At 36.4% G+C, this 24,432-nt stretch overlaps 1 protein-coding gene across 10 annotated transcripts in view; it reads left to right on the top strand.

The window, feature by feature from the left end:
- Positions 1-24,432, top strand: part of PTPN13 (protein tyrosine phosphatase non-receptor type 13) — a 229,600-nt gene that overhangs the window by 79,559 nt on the left and 125,609 nt on the right. For all 10 annotated transcript variants that reach the window (XM_086704646.1, XM_086704647.1, XM_086704645.1 and 7 more), the window contains exons 3-4: positions 10,443-10,621; positions 23,024-23,089. In XM_086704646.1, the coding sequence (XP_086560772.1) occupies positions 10,443-10,621; positions 23,024-23,089 (245 nt within the window). The remainder of the gene's footprint in view (positions 1-10,442; positions 10,622-23,023; positions 23,090-24,432) is intronic.

The raw sequence follows: 24,432 nt of genomic DNA, 5'->3' as shown, positions 1-24,432 counted from the left end.
TTGATGTAGTCCCAAGAGTTTATTTTTGCTTTTGTTTCCCTTGCCTTAGAAAATATACTTAGAAAAATGTTGCTACATCTATGTCAAAGAAATTTTTCCCTGTGTTCTCTCTAGGATTTTTATGGTTCAGGTCTCAATCCATTTTGAATTTATTTTTGTGTATGGTGTAAGAAAGGTGTTTCTTCTTTTGCATGTAGCTGTCCAGTTATCCCAGCACCATTTGTTGAGGAGAGTCTTCCCAATTATTATATTCTTGCCTTCTTTGTTGTATATTAATTGGGCATGTAAGTATGGGTTTATTTCTTTTCCTAGATAATTCTTGGTTACCAAGAGTAATCATTATTATGGCATGTTACATAGATAGATTTTGCCTGAATTTAAACATCATACAAATAGAATCATACAATGTAAATTAAACTCTTTTCTATCTGATTTCTTTTAGTCAACATTTGAGGTTTAACATTCTGTAACTAAGCTTTTTAAAGAAAGCATTCTACAATTAATTCTCTATTCCTGTTCTCAAATATAGAAATTTAAAAGGGGCTTTATGTCTTGTATCATTTAGTAACAGGTTAAGATTTTTACCTTCTCGGGGTGATGTATATCAGTCATTCTTTACGTTTCCACAAGAAATGTTTCCTTTTGGAAATGGAACTGTTTACCATTCAAACATGCCTCCTTTTCCCTTTTCTCTTTGAGAAGGAAAAGTTCTTGAAAATATAAATAGGGAGGTTATATTTGAGGAGCAGCAGAGAATGGCATTAGTAAATACAAAAATATTTTTCATAAATAGCTTCAGATCATGGTTATGTGGAATCATGTCATCATAATTAAGGCCAGTTTCTCTCTGGAAAACTATATATTTCCTTCTTCTAGAAACCGAAAATATGCAGTAATCTTCATCGACCTTTTCATCCAGTTCTCTAGAGATAAAATAAATGCTAGTCACCCTTGATATTATTAGTTTTCCAGTCTTTGTATAAATTACAAGTCCTCGAAAGCAATTACAAGTTGCTGAGTTCATTCTTGAAAATGTGTAATCTTTTTTCCCCTGGTTTTATGCAGATAGCCGGAGTAGAAGAAGATGTTTTTTAGGAACTTGGAACTTTGTGTTGGGGGGAGAAAAAGTAAAACCTGCTATCTTATAATGGCCTTTACTATAAAATTCATTTCTGTTGCTAATTCCCTCCATTATACTTTAATTTGGCAAAATATAATGCAGCTACTATGTGATCTACAGAGACTGTCATGAAGTTGCTGGGTGGCAGTAGAAATGCCACTGCTTCAAGAAGATTAGCACTTGGTTCCAAAATTGTTCAGCGAGCGATATAATCAAGGCTTTAAATAGACTTTACCATTCAAGATGCACATTTTTGCAACTACTTGAATGGAATGGTGAAATAAGATACGATTGATGTATTTTTTAAAATTTTTTTTAACGTTTATTTATTTTTTGAGACAGAGAGAGACAGAGCATGAACGAGGGAGGGTCAGAGAGAGAGGGAGACACAGAATCCGAAACAGTCTCCAGGCTCCGAGCTGTCGGCACAGAGCCCGACGCGGGGCTCAAACTCACAGACCTTGAGATCATGACCTAAGCCGAAGTTGGACGCTCAACTGACTAAGCCACCCAGGCGGCCCCGATTGATGTGTTTTAAGAAAGAAACCATTTTCAAGCAAATTTGTCTTTAAGAAGTCTACAGCGTGAAAGATTACATATGTAGGAAATAGTGCTGCTCTTGCCGTTTGGACCCTCCTTCAGGAAATAAAAATTGCTATTAGTCCCAGGATCTTTTGTAGGTACAAGCTGTATGCTTAATGACACATGCGTATATCAGACAGGGTAGGGGATCAGAGTGCTCACCACAAGGCTTAAGGAGATACAACACAGATCCTGCGTTTCTAGAAAGTGTTGAAGAAGAAACAGAATGCATAGGAAGTTCATTTGTAGTTTGCTTTACTTTGGGAACAAGAAAGAAAAAAATAAAAGTTAACTTTATTAGGTGGGTAAGGCAATTTCTTTCTAAATGCACAGTGAGATCTTCAGTTTGATGCCATTTATTCAGCTTCTTCCTTATAAATAGAAAAGAACTATTTAGGTCTCACTTCCAATCTAAAGTTATTTATGACAGCCATTCTGCCTTTCTAACACAAAATGACTTTATTATAATTTGGATAAAATAGTTACTTGGTAACGCTTTCTGATTTGCCATATCTCTACCTCACTTGTGGCATAAAGCGGAAAAAAAATTTTTAAGCATTAGGGGAGAATATAAAGGTATACATACTCCTCTCATGATGTTCTTACTATCATTTAGTTGACATAAAAATGAGGCAAGCACAAGAAGCAAGTTGATTGAGCCATGATACCATTTTACTGACTCTGTTAAGGGAGGGCAGTAGTTCTCATATGTGTGTCGGATCAACTGGTATGGTTATCCGAATCCCCAGGAAGCTTTTAGAAAATACTGTGTAGAATCCTGTGCCCTGTCTCCAAAATCCACACCAAAATCCTGTGACTTAGGAGACAGGAGGCTTGTGTACTTTCTTAATTACCCCAACCCTCCTAAGGCAGATACTTCGTAAATTTGACTTTGTTTCAATATTCCGATTAACAAAACTGACACTTCCTTTGGATCATAGTTGGAAAAAATAACTGAAAATAATAAAGATTGGAGAATAAAATAAAGATCCAGAGTAATCTCTCAGTAAATAATTTAAAGTTCCAAAGAAAACTTTAGTTTTTTTGGAGGATTTTTTTTTTCATAATGAAGCTCCAAAATAACCTTTTTTTGGTGACCAGCAAAATGTAAATTGTTAAATTATGGTCATAACAGAACAGGGCAGAAGGACACCTTTAAAAGATTGCGGACCTGTAGTATAGAGTTGGAATTGTAAACAAGTTCATTTTTTTCAAGTATCGCGATTGTATTATTATGATAGCATTATACTTGATCGCTAAGAAATTCATAGTTCATATCCTTAAATCACTTACATTCTAGAAAAAAATGTGTAAAAACAGTGTTACAAAAGCATTTTTTCAGTATTTTGACATAAAATTTTTGGATTTGCAGGGGCTTTTTGTTTTTGTTTTTTTTTTTAAATTTTTTAAAAGTTTTTGAGAACATGCAGGCAAGGGAGGGACAGAGGGAGGGAGAGAGAGAGAGAGAGAGAGAGAGAGAGGGAGAGGGAGAGAGAGAGAGAGAGAGAGAGAGAGAGAGAGAGAGAGAGAGAATTCCAAACAGGCTCCACACTGTCAGTGCAGAGCCCAACTTGGTGCTCAATCCCACAACCCTGGGATCATGACCTGAACCAAAATCAAAAGTCAGAATCTCAGCCAACTGAGCCACCCAGGCACCCTGGCTATGCAGGTTTTATTGATGAGCATAAAGAAAGTTGGTGGAAAAGGTAAACACCAAAGAAAAATGAAAAAGTAGGAACTTAACATATGAAAAGAATGAAGTGGGCAGCTTCCTCAGAATAAAGAATGAAAGAAGATGTGATAGGAACTGCTACTATTTCTTTCATGCTGTTTGGATCAGGTGGCCCGGAAATTTGCTGAAGTAGAGAGCAAATTCTTAAGACCAGTTTCCTTCTATACATATTGTCTAGCCATATATGCCCTGTTGCCTTTAATAATCGTAACCAATTTAGTTTTACTAATAGATTCTCTACATACCACCTTTGTTAAAATCAGATATCACTGGTGTTTTGTTAACAAGACGCATGATTTGGAATTACCTCAAGAATCTTGCACGTACATAACAAAACAAAACTACTAGAAGTCTAATTGATCAGATGCCCTACCAAGATTCCAGTGGTTGTGGTTTGGATAGGTGGCTTACATGTGTTTAGTGTTTAAAAGCAAAAGAGAAAAACGAATGTGTGTACTTGTGTGAGTAAGTGTCATCATTAAGAAATAAAAATGTCTTTTTTTTCCTCTTCTAATGAAAAAAAACTCATAAAAATACATCAATTAGAGGGCCTGTCTGCATAATTTCATTTTATTGGCATGCTATAAAATTCTGTTACAAATAAAAATTTCTCAAACTGTATGCTGATACCATAGTTGATATGTGTACATTCAAATTAACATCATCTAATAATTCATGTCATACCTTAAGGCAATCAATTTCACATGAGTAGTTTACTCAGGAAGTACAAAGTGTATTGATTATAAATTTGGGTTTAAAAATTTTTTTTTAATGTTTATTTAGTTTTGAGAGAGACAGAGACAGAATGCAAGTGGATTAGGGACAGAGAGAGAGGGAGACACAGAAGCAGAAGCAGGCTCCAGCCTATGAGCTGTCAGCACAGAGCCTGATGCGGGGCTCAAACTCAAGAGCTGTGAGATCATGACCTGAGCTGAAGTTGGTCACTCAATCGACTGAGCCACCCAGGCGCCCCTGATTATAAAGTTTTAAACTAGGTTTCCTAAATTTGAGGTCTATGCTAACTAGGAATACCATATAATAAATAAAACATTATAGAAGGTAGATTCCCCCAAGGAACTAAAGAAAAAAATATTTTATGATACCTTGTACTTTAAATCATCTCTATTTCTTATGACTTCTAGGTAAGAGATGCCAAAAAATTCCTAAAAATCTAATATTTTCTATTTTTCTGAAATTTACAGTACTTCTAATACAGGCACCTTCTTCCATTGGAGAAAAAAAAAGCTAATAGGTGATAGAAGATGAACTTAAAAAGTTATTTTTAATGTTTATTTGTTTTTGAGAGAGTGGGACGGTGTGAGCAAGGGAGGGGCAGAGAGCGAGGGAGACACAGAATCTGAAGCAGCGTCCAGGTCTGAGCTGTCAGCACAGAGCCTAACGCAGGGCTCGAACCCACGAACCATGAGATCATGACCTGAGCCGAAGTCGGACGCTCAACCGACTGAGCCACTCAGGCACCCCGAGATGAACTTTAAATAGTGTCTTTTTATTAGATGTACTGTCTACATCTGATATCTTCAGAGAAAAGACTTATTAAATAATAACAGCTACTACTTTTGTGTATGTGCTGCCAACATGAGCATAACAGCTACTACTTTTGTATTGTACTTTCTGTGTGCCAGGAACAGTTCTAAGGGCTTTTTCCATGAATCCTCACAACAACCTTACCTACCTGAAGAAGTTGAGGCACAGAGAGGCTAGGAAACTTATTTAAGATCACAGTATAAGCTGTAAAGGTCAAACCTAAGATATTAACCTAGGGATTCCGGCTTCAGTCCAAACTCCTAACCATTATACCATACTTCTGCTCTTAAATAAGACTACATCCTAAATTAACAGTCAGATACTAAAAGGAATGAAATGAAGCTTACAGCTGTCTGGTATGTTTCTAAGTCTCCTGGTTGAGTTTAGAGATTTTGATGATTAGCAAAGTCTGGGACCTATTGCACCAGAATATAAATTCTTGAGGACCAAAGGTTTGTAGGCATTTATTAAAAGAAAATATACGTGATGTAAACATTAATGTCTTTGAAGACACTATCATTATTAATGTACACTATATAGATGTCTTAATTCCCATTATTTACACAATTTGTTCAAAACAGGATTGCTGTTCTATTCTGATTCATATTAGAAAAACTGAAGTTTTGGGGCGCCTGGGTGGCTCAGTCGGTTGAGTGTCCAACTTTGGCTCAGGTCATGATCTCACAGCTCGTGAGAGTTGAGCCCCGCGTCAGGCTCTGTTCTGACAGCTCAGAGCCTGGAGCCTGCTTCTGCTTCTGTGTTTCCCTCTCTCTCTGCCCCTAACCTATTCTCATTCTGTCTCTGTCTCTCTCAAAAATAAATAAACATTAAAAAAAAATTTTTTTTAAAGAAAAACTGAAGTTTTAAAAAAGTAGTGACAAAATTTATGAGGTATCAAATTTTTAATTGGGAATTGATCTATAGGATAGACTGTAATTTCCAGTAAATCTTAAATAATTGATCACAAAGTTTTACTAATCAAGAAAATGTTGAAACATTCTAAACCAATTATTTTTTTCTGTTTGTGCATTGTTATACCAGATGATTTATCTAACAATGTCTATATTTGTATGCACATATGAACTGAATTTTTTAGAGAATTCTGTTTTATAGAATGAGTTCGTGAAATTCTTCGGAGTTTGGAACAGTGACCTCTGCAGAGATTTTTGCCAATCACTCTAACAGAACGTTTGGAAGTAGGACTACAATTTCTGTATATATATTTAAATAGGGAAAGGGATTTTTCAGGTCAAAATGATGTTGTTGTTCTAAGTCTTTAGATGATTTCCTGATACTTTTATTTAGTTCTGTTATCGTTTGTGTTACCAGTTATGATCATTTCCCTCTTAATGCCATAATTGAAAGGCTGAAAAATAAAATGAAGGGGACAATAGAAAGTAAGCTCCCTCAGGAGGAAAAAAAAGTGTGGATATGGGTCTTAGTTTAAGGGAACGTCAGAAAGAAGCTCTAAGTAAGATGCTTCTTTGCATATCAGATTTTTGCTTATTTCTAACTTTGCCTCTAGCTGCTTGAAATTCTGTTTAAGCAACTTTTTCTGTGGAATGTTGGTAAAAATCTATAAATAGAATCATTTGACTCCTGGAATCAGTTCACATCAGATTTACTGTTTCATAATAATAGCATTCTTGAGGATAATCATCACACAACTAAAACATTGTAGGACATCAAATTACAAGCTTCTGGAATTCCATTTTTAAATATTCTTTTGTTAGCATTCTGTGAAGGATTCTGAATGCATTTGCTTTAAATTCTTTCCTTGTAGTTAGACCAGGACAGTGAATTACACTCATTTGAATCAGTACCCTTCCTCTCCTCACTTGTGGGTTTGCATGTGTGTATGTTTTGGGTATTTGACAACAATGCAGTGTGTTGTTGCAGCTGCTTTAGTTTTATTACAAGACATTTAAAAAACACATTTGAAAACAATGAAAATAATCCGTGTCATTCCTTTATGTGTGTGTGTTTTCTAACAAGCAAAAATATGACCAACCTTAGTAATTCTGTTTCTCACTGCTCTCTACCATTTCTCTGCCCAAAGTTCTTGCTGTTCCTTGTACAAACTTAATAATTTCCTGGCCACGTGTCTTTACTTTGGCTGTTTCTTTTCCTTGGAATCTCCCCCTTAACCATGGTCAAATCTTATTCATATTAAACAGCCACATATAAAACAAAGAAATTAATTCTTTCTTCATTGTAGTTAATTATGCTGCCTCTAATACTCCCTTTGTATTCTTTTTTCTCAGATACTCATGCTTTCTGTCTGTAATACTGTGGACTCTTGAGCAAATGACTTGTCATGTTGAGAAGATTATGTTTAAATGTGAATAGTGTTTATAATAATGGCATACTTTACATAAACACAAACCTGTTGTACAAAGTACAATTTGAAAGATAAAGTTCTTGCCAGAGTAACAGTAGTTTTGCTGACCTTGGTTGTGCTCATAAATAAATCTCTTAATTTCAGACCGTTAAGCGATTATGGATTGCTTTCACCTTTTACAGTTTCTATACTGTGCTACCCTGTCAAGGATAGGGTTAGTCTGTGGCCTGGGATGAGGAGGAGAGTAGCAAACTCTTTTGGGTCTAAGTGGACACCAGTATCCAGTATGGCAGGACAGAACATAGCCTTTAGATTTCCGATTGGCATTTATGCCTCTTGAGTTAGCTGTGATGTCCAATTATTTACAAATTCAAGTGGTAATAGATATACTAGAAATCATAATTCTATCCCCCAAATAAGGCTGACAGGAATTAGATACGAGAGTTAGAATCCCAGCTTCTTCTCTTAGCTTTAGGATTAGAAACTGGGCAGCTGTTTGGAAAGACTAACAAAAAGAATTATTTAAAATAGTGAGGTGGAGATTGGGAGTGATGAGTGAAAGAAGTGTGAGAGGGAGATTACAATACCATGCTTGCAGAGATGCCCAAGAGAAGAACAACCTGTAGAAAAAAGACTGACAAGGGGCAGTCAGTCTTAATGTTGAAGTACCCCAGGGTACAATCCTTGTCCTTGATTTCTTTTCTATCTCAACTAATTTTTTGGTGAGTTTACCCAATCACGAGACGTTAAATACTGTCTAGTAGGCCAGTGACTCCCCAAATGTATGTCCAGTTCAGACCTTTTTCCCAGTTCCAAATCCAGCTGCCTACTTGATACAGATCTAGTAGATACTAAATGTAGCAGATCCCATTCCAACCACCATCTTGCAAGCCCTACCTCAGCAACCTGTGCCATTCTGTATCTTCTCTACCTCAGTTGATGACCCTCCATCTTTCCCATTACTAAGACCAAAATCTAGGAGTCATCCTGATTCTTCTCTTCCTCTTGCTTCACATCCAGTTTGTCAGGAAATTCTGTTGTCACTCCCTTTAAAATACATTCAGGTTTTAACAGGTTCTCCACCACCCCTACTGTTACTAAGATGGTTCTAGGCCATCAGTATCTCATATCAGATATTAGTGAATTGCCTTCCTTACTGGTCTCCTAGTGTTTGTTCCCTTTTATTGCTAATTTGAAAGGAATTGGTTGTGGACTGTTTTATAAATATCTGTGACATGGGAAATACCAGTATTTCGGATAGCATCATTTGGCAAAGAAAATATTGTTCTTCCTTGTTTGAGTTCTCTTTAGTTTGATTGTGTAATATTTGTGCATGAAATACACAAGAAGAAGCATTTAACAGAAAATGTGTAAAGTGGCTGTGAAAGACAACAATATACCTAGGTTTACCAGCTGCAATGATTCATTAAAACATACGTTACCTTAAGAATTGTGAGCCGTGTTTTTAGCGGTCTGATATGTGATTGTGTAGGACTGTAAGGATCATTGGTCTGTAACTCAGCTTTGGTGCAACGTAAGATGTGCTGACTGATCAAAGGATACATTCAAACACACTTTTCTCCCTTGACACAGTTATTAAAGACATGTTTCAGATTCATGAAAAATGCAGGAGAACATATAGTTGTCCTTTTAGTCTTCAAAAAAGGGATGAATTTTAATAGTTTACTTTTTATTTCATTTTATTCTGATGGTCAGAATCTTGACCATAGGTAGAGGTTTAAAAGTCAGAAAGGCTGGATGATTCAGTTCTAATAAAAGTTGTTTTCAGGAACGAATAGGTACTATAGGATGTTTAACAAACTGTGCCATAAACTCTGGCAATTTCTTATGATTTGACTTAGATATCAGTACAGCCTGTTCAGATTGCATAATAGCGGCATTGGCAGTCACAGGTCTTTTGTGACTTTATAGCAGTTTCTTGAGTCTGTGATCCAGTTCACATAGCAGTTACCTTAAAACTAATATTAAATTCCTTTTGAAATGGGAGAACAAAATAAAATTCCCTCTAATAAGTATATTTTGTTGAGCCTAATGTATACCTTTACTTTTGGGAGAAGTCCTGCTAAAATCTAAGGAATTATTTTTTTCAAAAGATTTTTTAATTTTTTTCTTTATTTTGGAGAGAGAAAGAGTGTAAGCAGGGGGTGGGGGAGGCAGAGAGAGAGAGAGAGAGAGAGAGAGAGAGAGAGAGAGAATCTTAAGCAGGCTCCCCACTCAGTGTGGAGCCCGATGCGAGGCTTGATCCCAAGATCCTGGGATCATGACCTGAGCCAAAACCAAGAATCAGATGCCCAACTAACTGAGCCACCCAGGTGCCCCTAAGGAATTTTTTTTTAATGCTTTTAAACATCAGCTCTTAGGCACCACACAGGCAAGCATTGAAACAAAAAATTGTTAGAGACCCCAATGATCACATTTGGTAGTACAGAAGCTGCCTGAAGTTCTAGTGAAATGAACAAACACAAACAAAACAAAAATTAGAATTCAGACAAATACATATTTTGATGCAAAACAAGAGACTTTCATATAGTTGAGACTTTGCTAATTCCAAATCTGATGAATGGTCAAAGAAATTATTTTTTATGTTTGACAACACTATAGTCTAAATCAGGAAATCTTACTTAGCATAGGGTCCATAAAAGGGCTATAAGGGGATCCATGAATCTCTTTTGTGTACAGTTTTATATTTTTTATCCATTTCCATGAAAAAGAGACCATACTTTTCACCAGATCCTCAAAAGAATCCATGATCCCCCCAGAGTTTAAGAACTACTTGATCCTTGTGCACATTTGTATCACTGCGGTAAAGTTTTTGAACCACATTTAATTCTCATGACTGGCAGTGAAAATCTGTATTTCTACTTTCTAAGGTTTACCATCTAAGTTTTAAAAGGTTAAGTCCAATCAAGGTGGTGTTGCTGCTAATGCTAGTAGCAGCAGATACGTGAAACCCACTCTGTTTGTAGCATATTGATTTGGTGTTTGTCTCTGCACTTGGACACAATATGCATAGGCTGGGATAGTCATTTAAATGATCTATACTTTGATTATAATTTTAAGCAGTTTTTTTTTTCTTTTTATTCTATGTGGTTACAAACCAGTAAGCGTAGCTGATCCTGCTGCCCTTGGTTTCATCATTTCTCCATGGTCTCTGCTGTTGCTACCATCTGGTAGTGTGTCCTTTACAGATCAAAATATTTCCGATCAGGATCTTCGCGCATTCACCGCACCAGAAGTTCTTCAAAATCAATCACTAACTTCTCTCTCGGATGTTGAAAAGGTAACTGTTAAGTGTTTTCAGCTTGGTTTTGTTTTTTTATTTTGGGTGGGGGTAGGAAAAGTAAAAGACCCGGGGCTACCCGCCTTCCACCCTCTGAAAAAGAGCCACTGAATTTTAAATGATCATGTATTCCAAGAAGTGCGTATTTATTTTGTGTGAGAATAGTTTTATAAAAATTTATGGATCTAAGAAACAATATTTTTTATTAGTAAGGTGAGCCATTATTAAGTCATGTTTAAAAATACTAAATGCCTGCTGTGTTTAAAGCACTGTATTTGTGAGGAAGATGCAAAAATAACTAGAGAATTGATCCTGATCAATGTGTATAGAACAACCTGTAATATATGGATTAAAATAAATATACGGGATAGACTATTTTAGAATGTTGGAAGAGGAGCAGTTTTTAGCTTAGAATGATATTACAGGAAAGGTAGCATTTGTGTTGGGCTATGAAGAATGAGTAGAATTTAGAAAAGTAAAAATAAGTAGATGTGAACGTTCCACTAAGGTTGTTGGTATATGCAATGATAAGAGATAAAAAATTGTCCACTATGATAAGGGAATGTTTGGTTAGACTAGCTAACCTAGTCTAGTCTAGTCTAACTAGCTAGGCTAGAGCATTAGGTACCTGGAAGCCTGTGGTTAAAGAGAAGGAGACTATTAAATCAGAATAAAGAAGACTGAATACCAGTGCTTGAGACTTTCTTCTGAGGCATATTTTCAGGAGAGTGATTATGATGTGACTTGTGATTTTAGAGGGGAAGTTTGACAAAAGTGTGGATAACTAGATAAGATGAAAGATTATATAGGGATTGTATTATATAGGAATATATACAATATACAAAGTCTATACTACACACATCTATACACACATAACAAAATGTATAGGAATTGTGTAGAAATCTAATAAGGGACTTTTAATAATCTGGGGAAAGAGCTGAAAATCATGTGATGCCTTGGGAATATAAAGGCATGGATGAAAGGGATACAATGGAAGCAAAGCTCACAGTTTGACAATTCATTTGATGGAACAATTAAGAAGGAAAAGTTCATGATGGAAATATCCAGTCTGAGGATGGCAATAGCATTGACATCAGAAGATCTCATTTCATTGTCAAGGCTATGAAAAAATTTATATAGTATATAGCAGGTTGTGATAATTTAGATATGGAACTTTGGAGAATTAAGAACTGGGTATGAATATTATTTCCCTTACATTATTCCACATAAGTGTAAAAACTAACATCATAATTTCCTGGTAGTAAAACCTAAAAGTGTGTGCATTTTTTTTTTAATGTTTATTTATTTTTGAGAGAGAGACAGAATGCAAGTGGGTTAGGGGCAGACAGAGAGGGAGACACAGAATCCAAAACAGGCTCCAGGCTGCAAGCTGTTAGCACAGAGCCCGATGCGGGGCTTGAGCTCACAAGCCGCGAGATCATGACCTGAGCTGAAGTCAGCCGCTCAACCAACTGAGCCACCCAAGCGCCCCAAAAAGTTTGTGCATTTAAAATTTTGATATACATTGCCTAATTTCCATGTAAAAGGAATTGTACTAATTTATCCTTCCATCCTATCACTGTCAGTGAATGTTTCCCTTTTCAGAGAGGGAGAGAGAGAAGGAAAGAGGAGGAGAAAGTGTGTGTATTTGTGTATGTGTGTGTGCGTGCACACATGCGTATTGATTAAGCTAGAAGAAGGCATCTTGATTTGAGCCATTGTGTTTCTAAAAGAAGACTAAATAGAATTGGTAGAAAATCCAGGTTTATCTACCCAGTTTATCTACTCCATGAACTGCTTAAGAATTTTGGGAGTGTTGGTCATTGTTATAGATCATGAGAGTATTCAAATGTACTGGTAGTGTTTTATTAAGCTGGATAGCATATATATAGTTATTTACTGTTATTATTTAAATAGCATGCATTCATTCTGTACATTCTGTGTCTGTGGTTCATTTAATAATAAACTTTTAAAAGATAGAAGGTAATTAGAACATTGGAAATAGGCATAGTGTGTGTGCAAATTATTTAACACTTGATATCTCTAGATCTTAATTGAACTCCAGGATATCTGCAAACCAGTGAAATGGCAAACTAAGTTTTGCATGTTTGAGCATGTTCAGAGAAGGGTGTCCATAACTTTATCAGTCTCTCAAGTGGATCTGGTGACCTCTGCAATAGAGTAAAGCCATGGATGTCTTAGTTTTGAAAACTTCTACTGAATTATAATAGGGTTTTTTCAAATTATGAAAAGTTTTGCACAGTGGTTTATGAATTCTTTCTGGAAGGCATTTAAAATCCACAATAGAAGAAAAAAGTGCTTAGTAAAACTTTTAGGTGCACAAGTACCTTTCTAATTTGTGTAAGGCTTTCCCATTTTGCCCTGTGATGTCAGGATACCCAAACAAGTAAACTGCCTTGTGTTTAGGTTCAATTGTTAGAGCACATGGTTGAGAAAGTGATTGAAGCCTGCCTGTTAACTAGACTAAGTTTTAGGAGCCAGAGCTGAGATGGGATGGGTGTGGTATTGTTGCCATTACTGTGGTAAAGTTGATTTATTTGTGAATCTAATGGGAACTTCTGTTTACCTCATGCCTTAAAAGCTCCAGTGCAATTGTAAGTATGAAGAAAATCAAAGACAAGTTTTTTGATCCCATTCCTGTTTGCAATATAAGTATAAAGCAAAGGTCAGAGGAGTAGTCTTATATTCTAGTATTCTTTTTGGGGAGTGGAGCAAAAGGAATTACATTTATTTGACCACTAATGGCCAATAAATTCATGGAAACTTATTAATTTCACATTGTGGTGTGAAAATTAAAATTAAAAAGCACTATTCTAGTATTATGATTTTAATGGGGCAGGGGTGTACTGAAAAAGAGGACGGTAACTGCATTTCACAACTTTTATGAGTTAAGGATATGTCATTAACTAGTATGCAATACATTCTTGCTATTGATAGTATATAATATATCAATATTTTTTTAAATAATACTCGATGCCTAGCACAGTATTGTGAATAACAATGAGTATTTGGTAAGATCTTGATGCATAAAAATGTTTTCTTCATTCAATGGAACTTGTTTTGTAAACTGTATATGTACAGCTGTATGAAAAAATTTACCTCAACTACCAGCTCTATAAATAGGCACTTTCATTTATTTGCCTTAAAGTTTTACTTTTCACGATAACATGCCTCTTTAAAAACTCGACAGGTTTATACAGGTCACACTAAGATTTTTGATCCTCTGGCTTTTCTGTCTTACTGGTAATTGTTCACTTCCTGCTTGCATGGTACTTGCTGTGCTTAATTTGGCAGTTCTTTTGAAATCAATTTGATGGGATTGGAACCTGAGACAAATTCTTGTTGTGATTTGTCTTCAAGAATATTGATATACTCCAGGGATTTGTACTATATCCCTGATAAACTAAAGGAATCTTAGTTTAAGTGTTTATTGCCACTAATTTGTAATCTAAATATCAGGAATTGTGGCCCTATCATCTCTGTTCTTCTTGAAAATCAAGGGTCATCTTTATAAGAACAATACTGGAAATTTGCTTCTCCAACCTTAACAGAAGCTTCAACTGAACTTGTCAAAAAAGACCAGGGGCGCCTGGCTGGCTCAGTTGGTGGACTGTGTGACTTTTGATCTTGGGGTTGTAAGTTCGAGCCCCACATTTGGTAGAGATTACTTAAAAATAAAATCTTTAGGAGTGCCTGGATGGCTCAGTAGGTTAAGCATCCAAATCTTGATTTCAGCTCAGGTCATGATCTCACAGTTTGTGGGATTGAGCCAGCATTGAGCTCTGCACTGACAGCACAGAACTTCCTTGGAATTCTCTCTCTTCTCTGTCTCTGCCCCTCCCCCTGCCCATGCACGCGCTCTCACTCCCTCTCTCAAAATAAATAAACATTATAATTAATTAATTAATTAATTAAATCTGAAAAAGAAGACCGAATATCTTTACCCCCATTATACTATACTTACTCCATATTAAATCTTATTAATGCATCCTTTCTCCCCTCCTTCTCATTTGTTTATTCATTCACCCATAAATTTGATAAGTATACTTATTATATGACAGGCACTATGCAGATCACTAAAGAAGAAACTCCAGGACTGTCTAGTACCAGAGTCCAATATGCAGTAACACAATTAGATTGAAAACTTTAAATACTGGGGTTGTGGAGATGTCTACCTCACACCTACTAGGATGGCAACTATCAAAAGAACAGAAAATAGTGTTAATCAAGGATGCAGAGAAATTGGAACCTTTGTGCACTGTTTTTAGGAATGTAAAATGATGCAACCAATATGGAAAATAGTACAGAGTTTCCTGTGTGATTACTGTGTAATCCAATAATCTCACCTCTAGGTACATATCCAAAAGAATTCAAAGCAAGATCTTGAAGAGATAGTTGCACACCCATGTTTATTGCAGCTGTATTCTTAATACCCAAGAAGTTGAAGCAACTCAAATGTCCATTGATGGATGAATGGATAAAGAAAATGTGGCATGGGTAAATGTGGCAGGGGTAACTCAGTCGTTTAAGCATCCGTCTTCGATTCAGGTCATGATCTTGCGGTTCATGAGTTCAAGACCCACATCGGATTCTGCTGACAGCTCAGAGCCTGGAGCCTGCTTCAGATTCCATGTCTCCCCCTGTCTCTTCCCCTCCACCACTCACGCTCTGTCTCTCTCTCAAAGATGAACATTTAAAAAAAAATGTGGCATATACATCCAATGTAGTATTATGCAGCCTTTAAAAAGAAGGATATCCTGTCACATGCTGCAACATGGGTGACCCTTTGGACATTATGCTAAACAAATAAGCCAATCACAAAAAGACAAATACTCTCTGATTATACTCATGTTACATATATAAACTAGTCAGATCTTAGAAACAGAAAGTAGAAATGTAGTTACCCAAGGCTGGTGAGTGGCTGAAGGAGGAATTTATGTTTAGTATATACAGAGTTTCAGTTTTGCAAGATAAAAAACTTTGAGAGATCTGGCATACAACAAAGTGAATATGCTAAAACTGCTGAACTGTACACTTAAAAATGATTAAAATGGTAAATTTAATGTTATATTTTGTACCACAATTTTTTTAAAGAGTCAAATGCTATGGTTGTGATAGGTACGGAGCTCTATACAAATTTAGTTCTTTTTATTTTTTTTTTAATTTTAATTTTTTTTTTACTGTTTTTATTTATTTTTGAGGCAGAGAGAGACAGAGCATGAGTGGGGGAGGGGCAGAGACAGAGGGAGACACAGAATCGGAAGCGGGCTCCAGGCTCTGACCTGTCAGCACAGAGCCTGACGCGGGGCTCGAACTCACGGAGTGTGAGATCATGACCTGAGCTGAAGTCAGACGCTCAACTGACTGAGCCACCCAGGCGCCCCTAAATTTAGTTCTTTTTAAAGTATCATCACCTCAATATACCATGTTCCACTAGCTAATAAACTAATCTCTGATAATATGTTATTCAGAGCTAATGGCATTATGTGGTACTCTTGTCAGGTAATATAGTTTCATCATATTAGTCTTTTAGTATATAGGGTCTTATATACTTGAATAATTCTTACGATGGAAACTTAAACCATGAAAGACAGACAGAGGAGACCGAAATAGACCCTGAAATATCCCATTTCAGCAGATTCCTGAGGCCAGTCTATAATGAGTGGGTCTCCTTCAGATACTCATGGACTGTAGTGTATATAAACTAATGTTTCAAGCCCTACAATAGCTTAGAGTAAACTAAGTTGTCAGATAGGTTAAGATAGTAGTATCTATCAGAAACTAGCTGAATGTACTTCTCAAATATCTAAAGTGTGGTGAGATGTAGAAGGTAATGGGTGAGGGGAACAGGTTAATTTTAAAACTAGAAAATGCCAACCTGCTGATTTGAGATTTCAAAATAATTGGGGGCCGGGGGGAGGTACCCCCTCCCAGGAAGTACAGAAAGAAAAGAAGAGTTATGACCAAGTAAATTTTTACAATTGTTTTATATATTGGGATCCTAATCCATGATACCCTTCAAAGTCAAAGGAATGGATTCAGGAGGCCATTAAAATTTTTTTAATTATATGCCAAGAAAATATGAATACATATATTTTTCTGGATAGACGGCTCTTGGCTTTTATCAGATTCTTGTTTATTTTTATTTATTTTTTATATGAAATTTATTGTCAAATTGGTTTCCTCTTTTTTAAAGGCTAAACATCCATGACTATCTGCTGCTAGCTCCCAAACTTATGTATCTTTTTTTTTTTTTTTTAATGCTTATTCATTTTTTCAGAGACAGAGCATGAGCAGGGGAGGGGCACAGAGAGAGGGAGACACAGAATCTGAAGCAAGCTCCAGGCTCTGAGCTGTCAGCACAGAGCCTGATGCAGGTCTTGAAACCCACAAACTGCAAGATCATGACCTGAGCCAATATCGAACACCCAACCAACTGAGCCACCCAGGCACCCCTCAAGTTTATATATCTTTAACACAAAGCTCTTTAATTTAAATATACAGCCACATGTTAGATATATTCACCAGAATGTCCCACAGGCATCTCAGACTCACTAGATCTGAAACTAAATATCTTTTCACACACTGGAAGCTTTCTCCTCTTTTGTGTGCTCCCTGTAAATAAATGGGCCATCATTTCCCCAGTTTGCAAGAAAGACTCTTAAGATGTCATTCTTAACTTTTCATTTACTTCAGGCCCTCGTTCCTAAATCTAGTCAGTGATTAATTGCTATTGATTCTAATTCTTCAGTGTCTCTCACATCCATCTATTTCCGTTAGTCCTCAGTGCCTCTACTTTGTCCAGTCCATCATGAATGACCAGTGCTGCAAATACTTTCTAATAATCTCCCTGCCTCCAGTCTTGCCCCTGGCCAGTTCATTCTTTAAACTAGCCAGTACAGGGGCGCCTGGGTGGCGCAGCCGGTTAAGCGTCCGACTTCAGCCAGGTCACGATCTCGCGGTCCGTGAGTTCGAGCCCCGCGTCAGGCTCTGGGCTGATGGCTCGGAGCCTGGAGCCTGTTTCCGATTCTGTGTCTCCCTCTCTCTCTGCCCCTCCCCCATTCATGCTCTGTCTCTCTCTGTCCCAAAAATAAAATTAAAAAAAAAAAAAAAAGTTAAACTAGCCAGTGCATTTTTGAAAACTCATATTTGATATTGTCCCTTTGCTGCTTAAAATTATTCAGATTCTTGGGGCACCTGAGTGGCTCAGTGGGTTAAGCATCCAACTTTGGCTCAGGTCATGATCTTGCAGTTCGTGGGTTCGAGCCCTGCGTTGGGCTCTCTGCTGTCAGTGCAGAGCCCACTTTGGATCCTCTCTCCCTTTCTTTCTGCCTCTCTCTCTCTCTCTCTCTCTCTCTCTCTCCATCTCAAAAATAAATAAACATTAAAAAAATGTTTAGATCTGCATTTCACTTGAAGAAACTTTAGACTCCTTACCATGGTCTTTGAGGGTACACTACACCAGCCTTCTCTCTGAGCAGTCTTTATCTCAAACTTTATGCCTCAACCATTCTGGATTTACTTCAATGTCTTGGATGTGCTGCTAAGTGCTTTCTTTCTTCTTAGTCTTTGCACATTCCTTTCCTCCAGCCTCGAATACTCTTTCACACCATCTCAGCTCTTGCCTCATCTCCTCATTGTCTGGCTAACTTTTCCTGTAAATCTAAAGTTTTCTCTTACACTAATTGTACTCTCTTGTACACCACATTATCTTGTCTTGGTTACTGAAGTAGAAGGTTTGAGATGGAAGGGACCCTGTCTCATTATTATAATACTCATTATTATATCGCCTCTGCTCTATGCTGGTGGTTCTCAAAGTGTTGTCTCCCAGCCATTAGCATCAGCATCATATGGGAACTTGTTAGAAAAGCAAGTTTTCAGGGGCACCTGGGTGGCTCAGTTGGTTGAGCAACAAACATCAGCTCAGGTCATACTCTCACAGTTTGTGAGTTTGAGCCCCACATCAGTCTTGCTACTATCAGCACAGAGCCCGCTGTAGATCTTCTGTTCCCCTCTCCCTCTCTGTCTCTCCCCCACTCACACTCTCATGCTCAAAAATAAATAAAACATTCTTTAAAAAAATTTTTTTAAAAAGAAAAGCAAGTTTTCAGACCCCACACCAAATCTACTAAATCAGAGACCACAGAGGTAGGACCCTTATCTGTGTTTTACCACATGATTCTGATCTGTGATAAAGTTGGAGAACCATTGCTGCACTCCATATCTGCCTCTTGGGAGATGCTCAGAATTTGTTGAGTGAGCAGAAACAATTAAGGATTTTTTTTTCACCCAAAGATATTTATGCTTTATTGCTATTAAATAGAGAGCCACAAAATCTCAAGGGGTTTTGCTAAAAGGAGCTATGTAGCACATAGCACATAGCACAAAGCAGTTCTTATTTCTTCAAAGAGATCACTGGGTGGGAGGGATCTGCATATCAGACTGTAGTATCTTACCCAGTGTCTTATGGTCAGTGAGCCAAAGCTTTGAAGACTTTCCAGCTCCTCTTTACAGAATGGATGTAGAGGTAGAGGGTATTCTTTGAGCCTTCTCAGTGATGACTGTTTCATTATTATCCCATTTTATTTTTCAACAAATATTTATCAAATTTGGGTTCTGAGTAAAATTTCTGGCTTTGTCACTTGAAAGATGTGTGACCACATGCAACTTGCTTACTGTTCTATGCCTCAGGTGACTTATATATAAAGAGACGATGATAGTACTTGCTTCATAGTGTTATTAGAAAGTTAAATAAAATAGTACTTAAAACAGTACTGAGCACAGAGTAAGCACCCACTAAATATTATCTATCTCTATTATATGTCAAGTGTTATTCAAGGTCCTGGGATAGAGTAGTGAATAGGACAAAGTCTTTCCACTGATAGAGATTACATTCCAGCCCATTATAACTAACTGTAAAGATAAAAACACATTTTTGTTCCCCATCAGTTATATTAACTAGCTCACTCAAGTGCCCTCCTGTCCATGCACGTTTTCTTTGTATCTTTATCTCTGACTCTTCCCTTTTCACATATCCACTTAATTGCCTAAATTTCTTAAGTCCAGTTCCCAAGCCTAGCCATCCTTGTCCTTTCCAATGCCAAAGGCCTGAAAACTAGGATAACTGATGGTAAGTTCCAGTCTGAAAGCCAGCAGGCCTGAGACCCAGAAGAGCTGATGTTCAAGTCCAAAGGCAAGAAAAAAGCTGAGCACCTGGGTGGCCCAGTTGGTTAAGCATCCAATTCTTGATTTCCACTCAGGTCATGATCTCACGATTTCTGGGATCTAGCCCCATGTCGGGCTCTATGCTGACAGCCAGAGCCTGCTTGGGATTCTCAGTCTCCCTCTCTCTCTGCCCCTCCCCCACTCATGTACGCTTTCTCGCTCTCACTCTCTCTGTCACTCAAAATAAATAAACATTAAAAAAAAAATTTTTTTAAGCTTATGTCCTAGTTCAAAGACAGTCTCACAGAAAGATATTTTCTATTCCTCAGGAACGGGTAAACCATTTTATTCTGTTCAGCCTTCAGATGATTGGATGAGGCTCACCCACAATAGAAGAGCAATCTACTTTACTCAGTCTACTTAATTAAGTGTTCATATTATCCAAAAAACTCTCACAAAAATTCCCAAAATATTTAAACAACTATCTAGGCATCCTGTGGTCCAGTCAGGTTGATACATAAAATCAATCATTATAATATATACATAGATGATCAGCAGGTATACAGTTTTATAACCTAATTTTAATAATTGTGCTACTAACTTTATATAGTCATTTATAAAAATTAATATATAGTAACTCATTTGGCATATTGAGAAGTAAATATAATAAAGAATCTTAGAGTACTATCTCAGAATCACAAATCAATATTAACGTGTTAAAAGAAATATATTTGAATATGTAACTAGTTTTTTATGCTAAAGCCATGAAGTATTTTTCATATATGTGGGATTCACATAAGAGGTTCTTTGAAAAGGAACCGAAACTGAAATATGCCAATAGCCTGCACTATGCTATCTTGAACTTAATGTACATTTAATTAAGTCCAGCAGGTATGAATTGAATATCTACTGTGTACAAGTTCTGTGTTAGTAGTTGAGACATATACTAAGCTATGTAAAAAACACTTCCTCCAGGAAGACAAACATGGACACATCTTAATTATGTTACAGGCAGTATTAGTTAACTGTTTTATTAGAGATGCAAATGAAATATATCTGTACGTGCAAGAGAGAATGCTTTATCCTGTTTGGGAAAATTTATATGGCATACATCTCTCGACCATCAGTAATATGTAGGAATTTTATTGACAGATGGAAAAAAATTCTTAGTAGAAAGAACTGCTCAAGAAAAATTGAGAGAAGGTTTTATTTTGCCAACAGAAAATTATTTCGTAGTGCTGAAGTGTTTAGGTTGTAATCGGTGGAGGAGTATTACAGAGGAAAACTTCTAAATCTGTCTAGAAAATGGAAATGGAGGCAAGTCAGACTGACTCTTGTTTATCATTATAAAAAATTGGGATTTTTTTTTAAGATGGGAGCTATGAAAGTATTTGAAAAGAGGAACAACTTTTCTAATCTGTGATTTGGAATAAATTAGGAGGCAAAGTTAGAGTAGGTTAAAGTGCTGTGAGGTTATAAAGAGCCAGTTTTATTTGTGCATACCTCACCTATTTCTAAAGAGGATTTGACACAGTTTCCAGAATTAAAAAATAAAAATGAGAAAATAAGAGCAAAGTAAAAATAAAGACAAGAAAATAAGATGATGTTGGAATAAGATTGGTGAAAAAAAATACACATAGTAAGGAGCGCCTGGGTGGCCCACTCAGTTAAGCACCCGACTTCGGCTCAGGGCATGATCTCGTGGTTCTTGGCTTTGAGCCCCACGTCGGGCTCTGTGCTGACAGCTCAGAGCCTGGAGCCTGCTTTGGATTCTGTGTCTCCCTCTCTCTCTGGCCCTCCACTGCTCACACTGTGTCCCTCTGTGTCTCTCAAAAATGAATAAACGCTAAATTTTTTTTTTTTTAATACGCATAGTAAGATTACACAGTATTGATAGAGATGGGCTAAAAGTTTAGCTCTAAATTTCTTCACAGGAGGAAAAAATGGGAAATGATTACTTATAGGATTAACTGTCCTCACTTTCATCTTGCTTCCTGTCTCACAGGAAAGAAGTAGAAGCAGTCAGAAGAAACTTTTCCCAGGATCTCACTACCAGATTACTCAGCTAAATTCCCACAGTCTCTGCCTCCTTGCTACAGTTGAGCCACCCTGTGCTTCTCTGTCCCGCCAACTCCTTCCCTGGTGCTGTACCTTCCACCCTCTCCCACTTACTCAACAGTGCTCTCCCAGCAACCTTGCTCTCTCCTGCACTTCCAGTTTTCCCTGTCGGATCACTTGTATCAGCAAAAAAATGTGTTGTTATTTTTTTAATCTTTAAGAAGCAAACAAACAATGCAAGTAAAATCTTTTTTCACCCAACGTCTTCCTCCATCTACTACCCCATCCATTCTTAGTAAGAAAAATGCTAATCAAAATTTCAATTAAAAAAATTTTTTTTCAGTGAGATTTTTTTTCCCGTTTCAGATTGGCAAAAATCTAGATCTTTGTAGCACATACTATAGACAAAAAAATTTTTTGTGAAAAAAAATCTCTTACATGTTGCTGGTAGAAATGCAAAATACTACAACTTCTTTGTAGGAGAATTCAACAATGTGTATCAAAATTACAGATGATTTACTCTTTTATTCATAATCTCTGAGAACCAAGTCAAGAGAAATACCTGCATGTACAAAATGACATCACCCATATCTCTTGTTAAATTAAAAATGCAAGTGCAGAGTAATTTTAAAGTTTCTGACATTTTATAAAAGGGGAAAAATTAAAAGATGTATCTGTGGGGTGCCTGGCTGGCTCAGTCTGTACAGCATGTGACTCTTGATCTTGGATTCAGGAATTTGAGCCCCACCTTAGTCATAGAGATTATTTGGTTTTAAAAAGAAAGGAGAATACTCTGGTTTCTCTTCAGATCTAATAAATCTTTCACCTTTTATTTAAAAAAAAAAGAAATATACAGTATTAGTGTGAGTTTACATAAAGAAACTTTAAAATAAGTAAGAACTAATAAAATTATTGACAGATGATAGACTAGGAAATAAAGGGGGAAATTTATTCTGATCATTTCTAGTCTTATTTTCTATTTTAAGTTCTTAATATACGTTTATGCAAAGTATGAAATGATTAATTTCTCAAATCACATGTTATACTTTATCTGGGACAAAAAGTCATGAATATATAGTACTTGCTAATTTTTTTAGTACTTGCTAAAGTTTTAAATTTTATTTTACCATAATATGATTTTTAAAATTCTATTCCTAGATCCATATTTATTCTCTTGGAATGACATTGTATTGGGGAGCTGATCATGAAGTGCCTCAGAGCCAAGTAAGTCAAATTGTCACATCTGTACAACTTCACCCTTTTTAGAAAGTTCTTCCCTGTATTTATGTATGTTCTACAGCATATTATCAGGCATACCAGCATTTCTATGCTGTTCCATTAATAATGTCATACTCTCAGAAGGAAATAATAAAATTCTAAAGACAATTATTGTTCTCAGAATGTTCTTGGAATTGTATCAGTTGCTACCCAGGTTTCAACCATTTAGTCTGTGAAATGTAGTGGCCTCTTCAAAAATTACAACAAGTCCACATAATTTCTTCTAATTTAATGACTTATAAGAATGATTGTAGATGTTGATGATTTCATTCTTGAACTAAAGTGATAACCTTTTTTGATGCAGAAGCATAGGAATAATAGATCTGAAAGTATATACTTCATTACTTTTTTTTTCTTGTCCCTTCAAAAGTATACTTCGCTAAGCCTATGGCAGCAAACACCAATATTAAAGCAACACTTTCTGAAGTCTTAGGCTCCAATGACCATTGGGCTGTTTCTAGTCCTTATTTTCTAAAATAACTGATTCCTAAAGACCCAATATAAACATAATAACAAATAGTAACTGAAACTATAAAAATAACTTATTTCAGACTGTCTAGGTGGCTCAGTGAATTTAGCATGTGACTTTTGATCTCAGCTCAGGTCTTAATCCCAAGGTCATGAATTCAAGTCCTGCACTGATGTCTGCATTGGGCTCCATGCTGGGCATGAAGCCTACTTAAAAAAAAAAAAGATAACTGTATTTCATCAGAGCAAAGATTTAACATACATAATTAGGTTTTATTTTAGGCATTTAGAAGTCGAAAAGAAAAATAACTAGGTGTAAGAGTTTGTTTTAATTAAATTAAGAAGTAACAGGCATTTTAGGCTTTTATTCTAAAATCCAGATATCCTAAGATCCGTGAAAGATGGATGATGGCTTCAACTTGGTTCAGTCTCATTTTGTATCATGAAAAACCCTCAGTTTCAACTTGATAAATAGAAGTGAAAAAGTTAAATTATTACTGGATATATTGGTATCATATATTATACAACCTAACATACGTGCAAAATGTGATCACAGCCTATGGCTAACACTTTATACTCTTCAGATAACTGAAAATTAAGTCAGTATCAATAATGTATAAATTGGAGAGGAAGTATATAAACTTTCACTAGTATTTTGCTATCAGAAATCATAGTCATTTTGCAAGTATTCAATACTAATTCAAAAGTTGAAGCCCCGTCTTGTGTCAGACACTGTACTAGATAGTAGGAATAGAATGGCCCGTGCCTGTGGAGTATATCAATGAGTCCAGGCATTAAATAACCAGTTATAACAATGCATG

This window comes from Puma concolor, chromosome B1 (genome assembly GCF_028749965.1).
Source record: "Puma concolor isolate L17-30 chromosome B1, mPumCon1.1.hap2, whole genome shotgun sequence".
Classification (NCBI taxonomy): domain Eukaryota; kingdom Metazoa; phylum Chordata; class Mammalia; order Carnivora; family Felidae; genus Puma; species Puma concolor.
The sequence above is the reverse complement of the archived record's forward strand: the minus strand, read 5'-3'. Positions and strand labels throughout refer to the sequence as shown.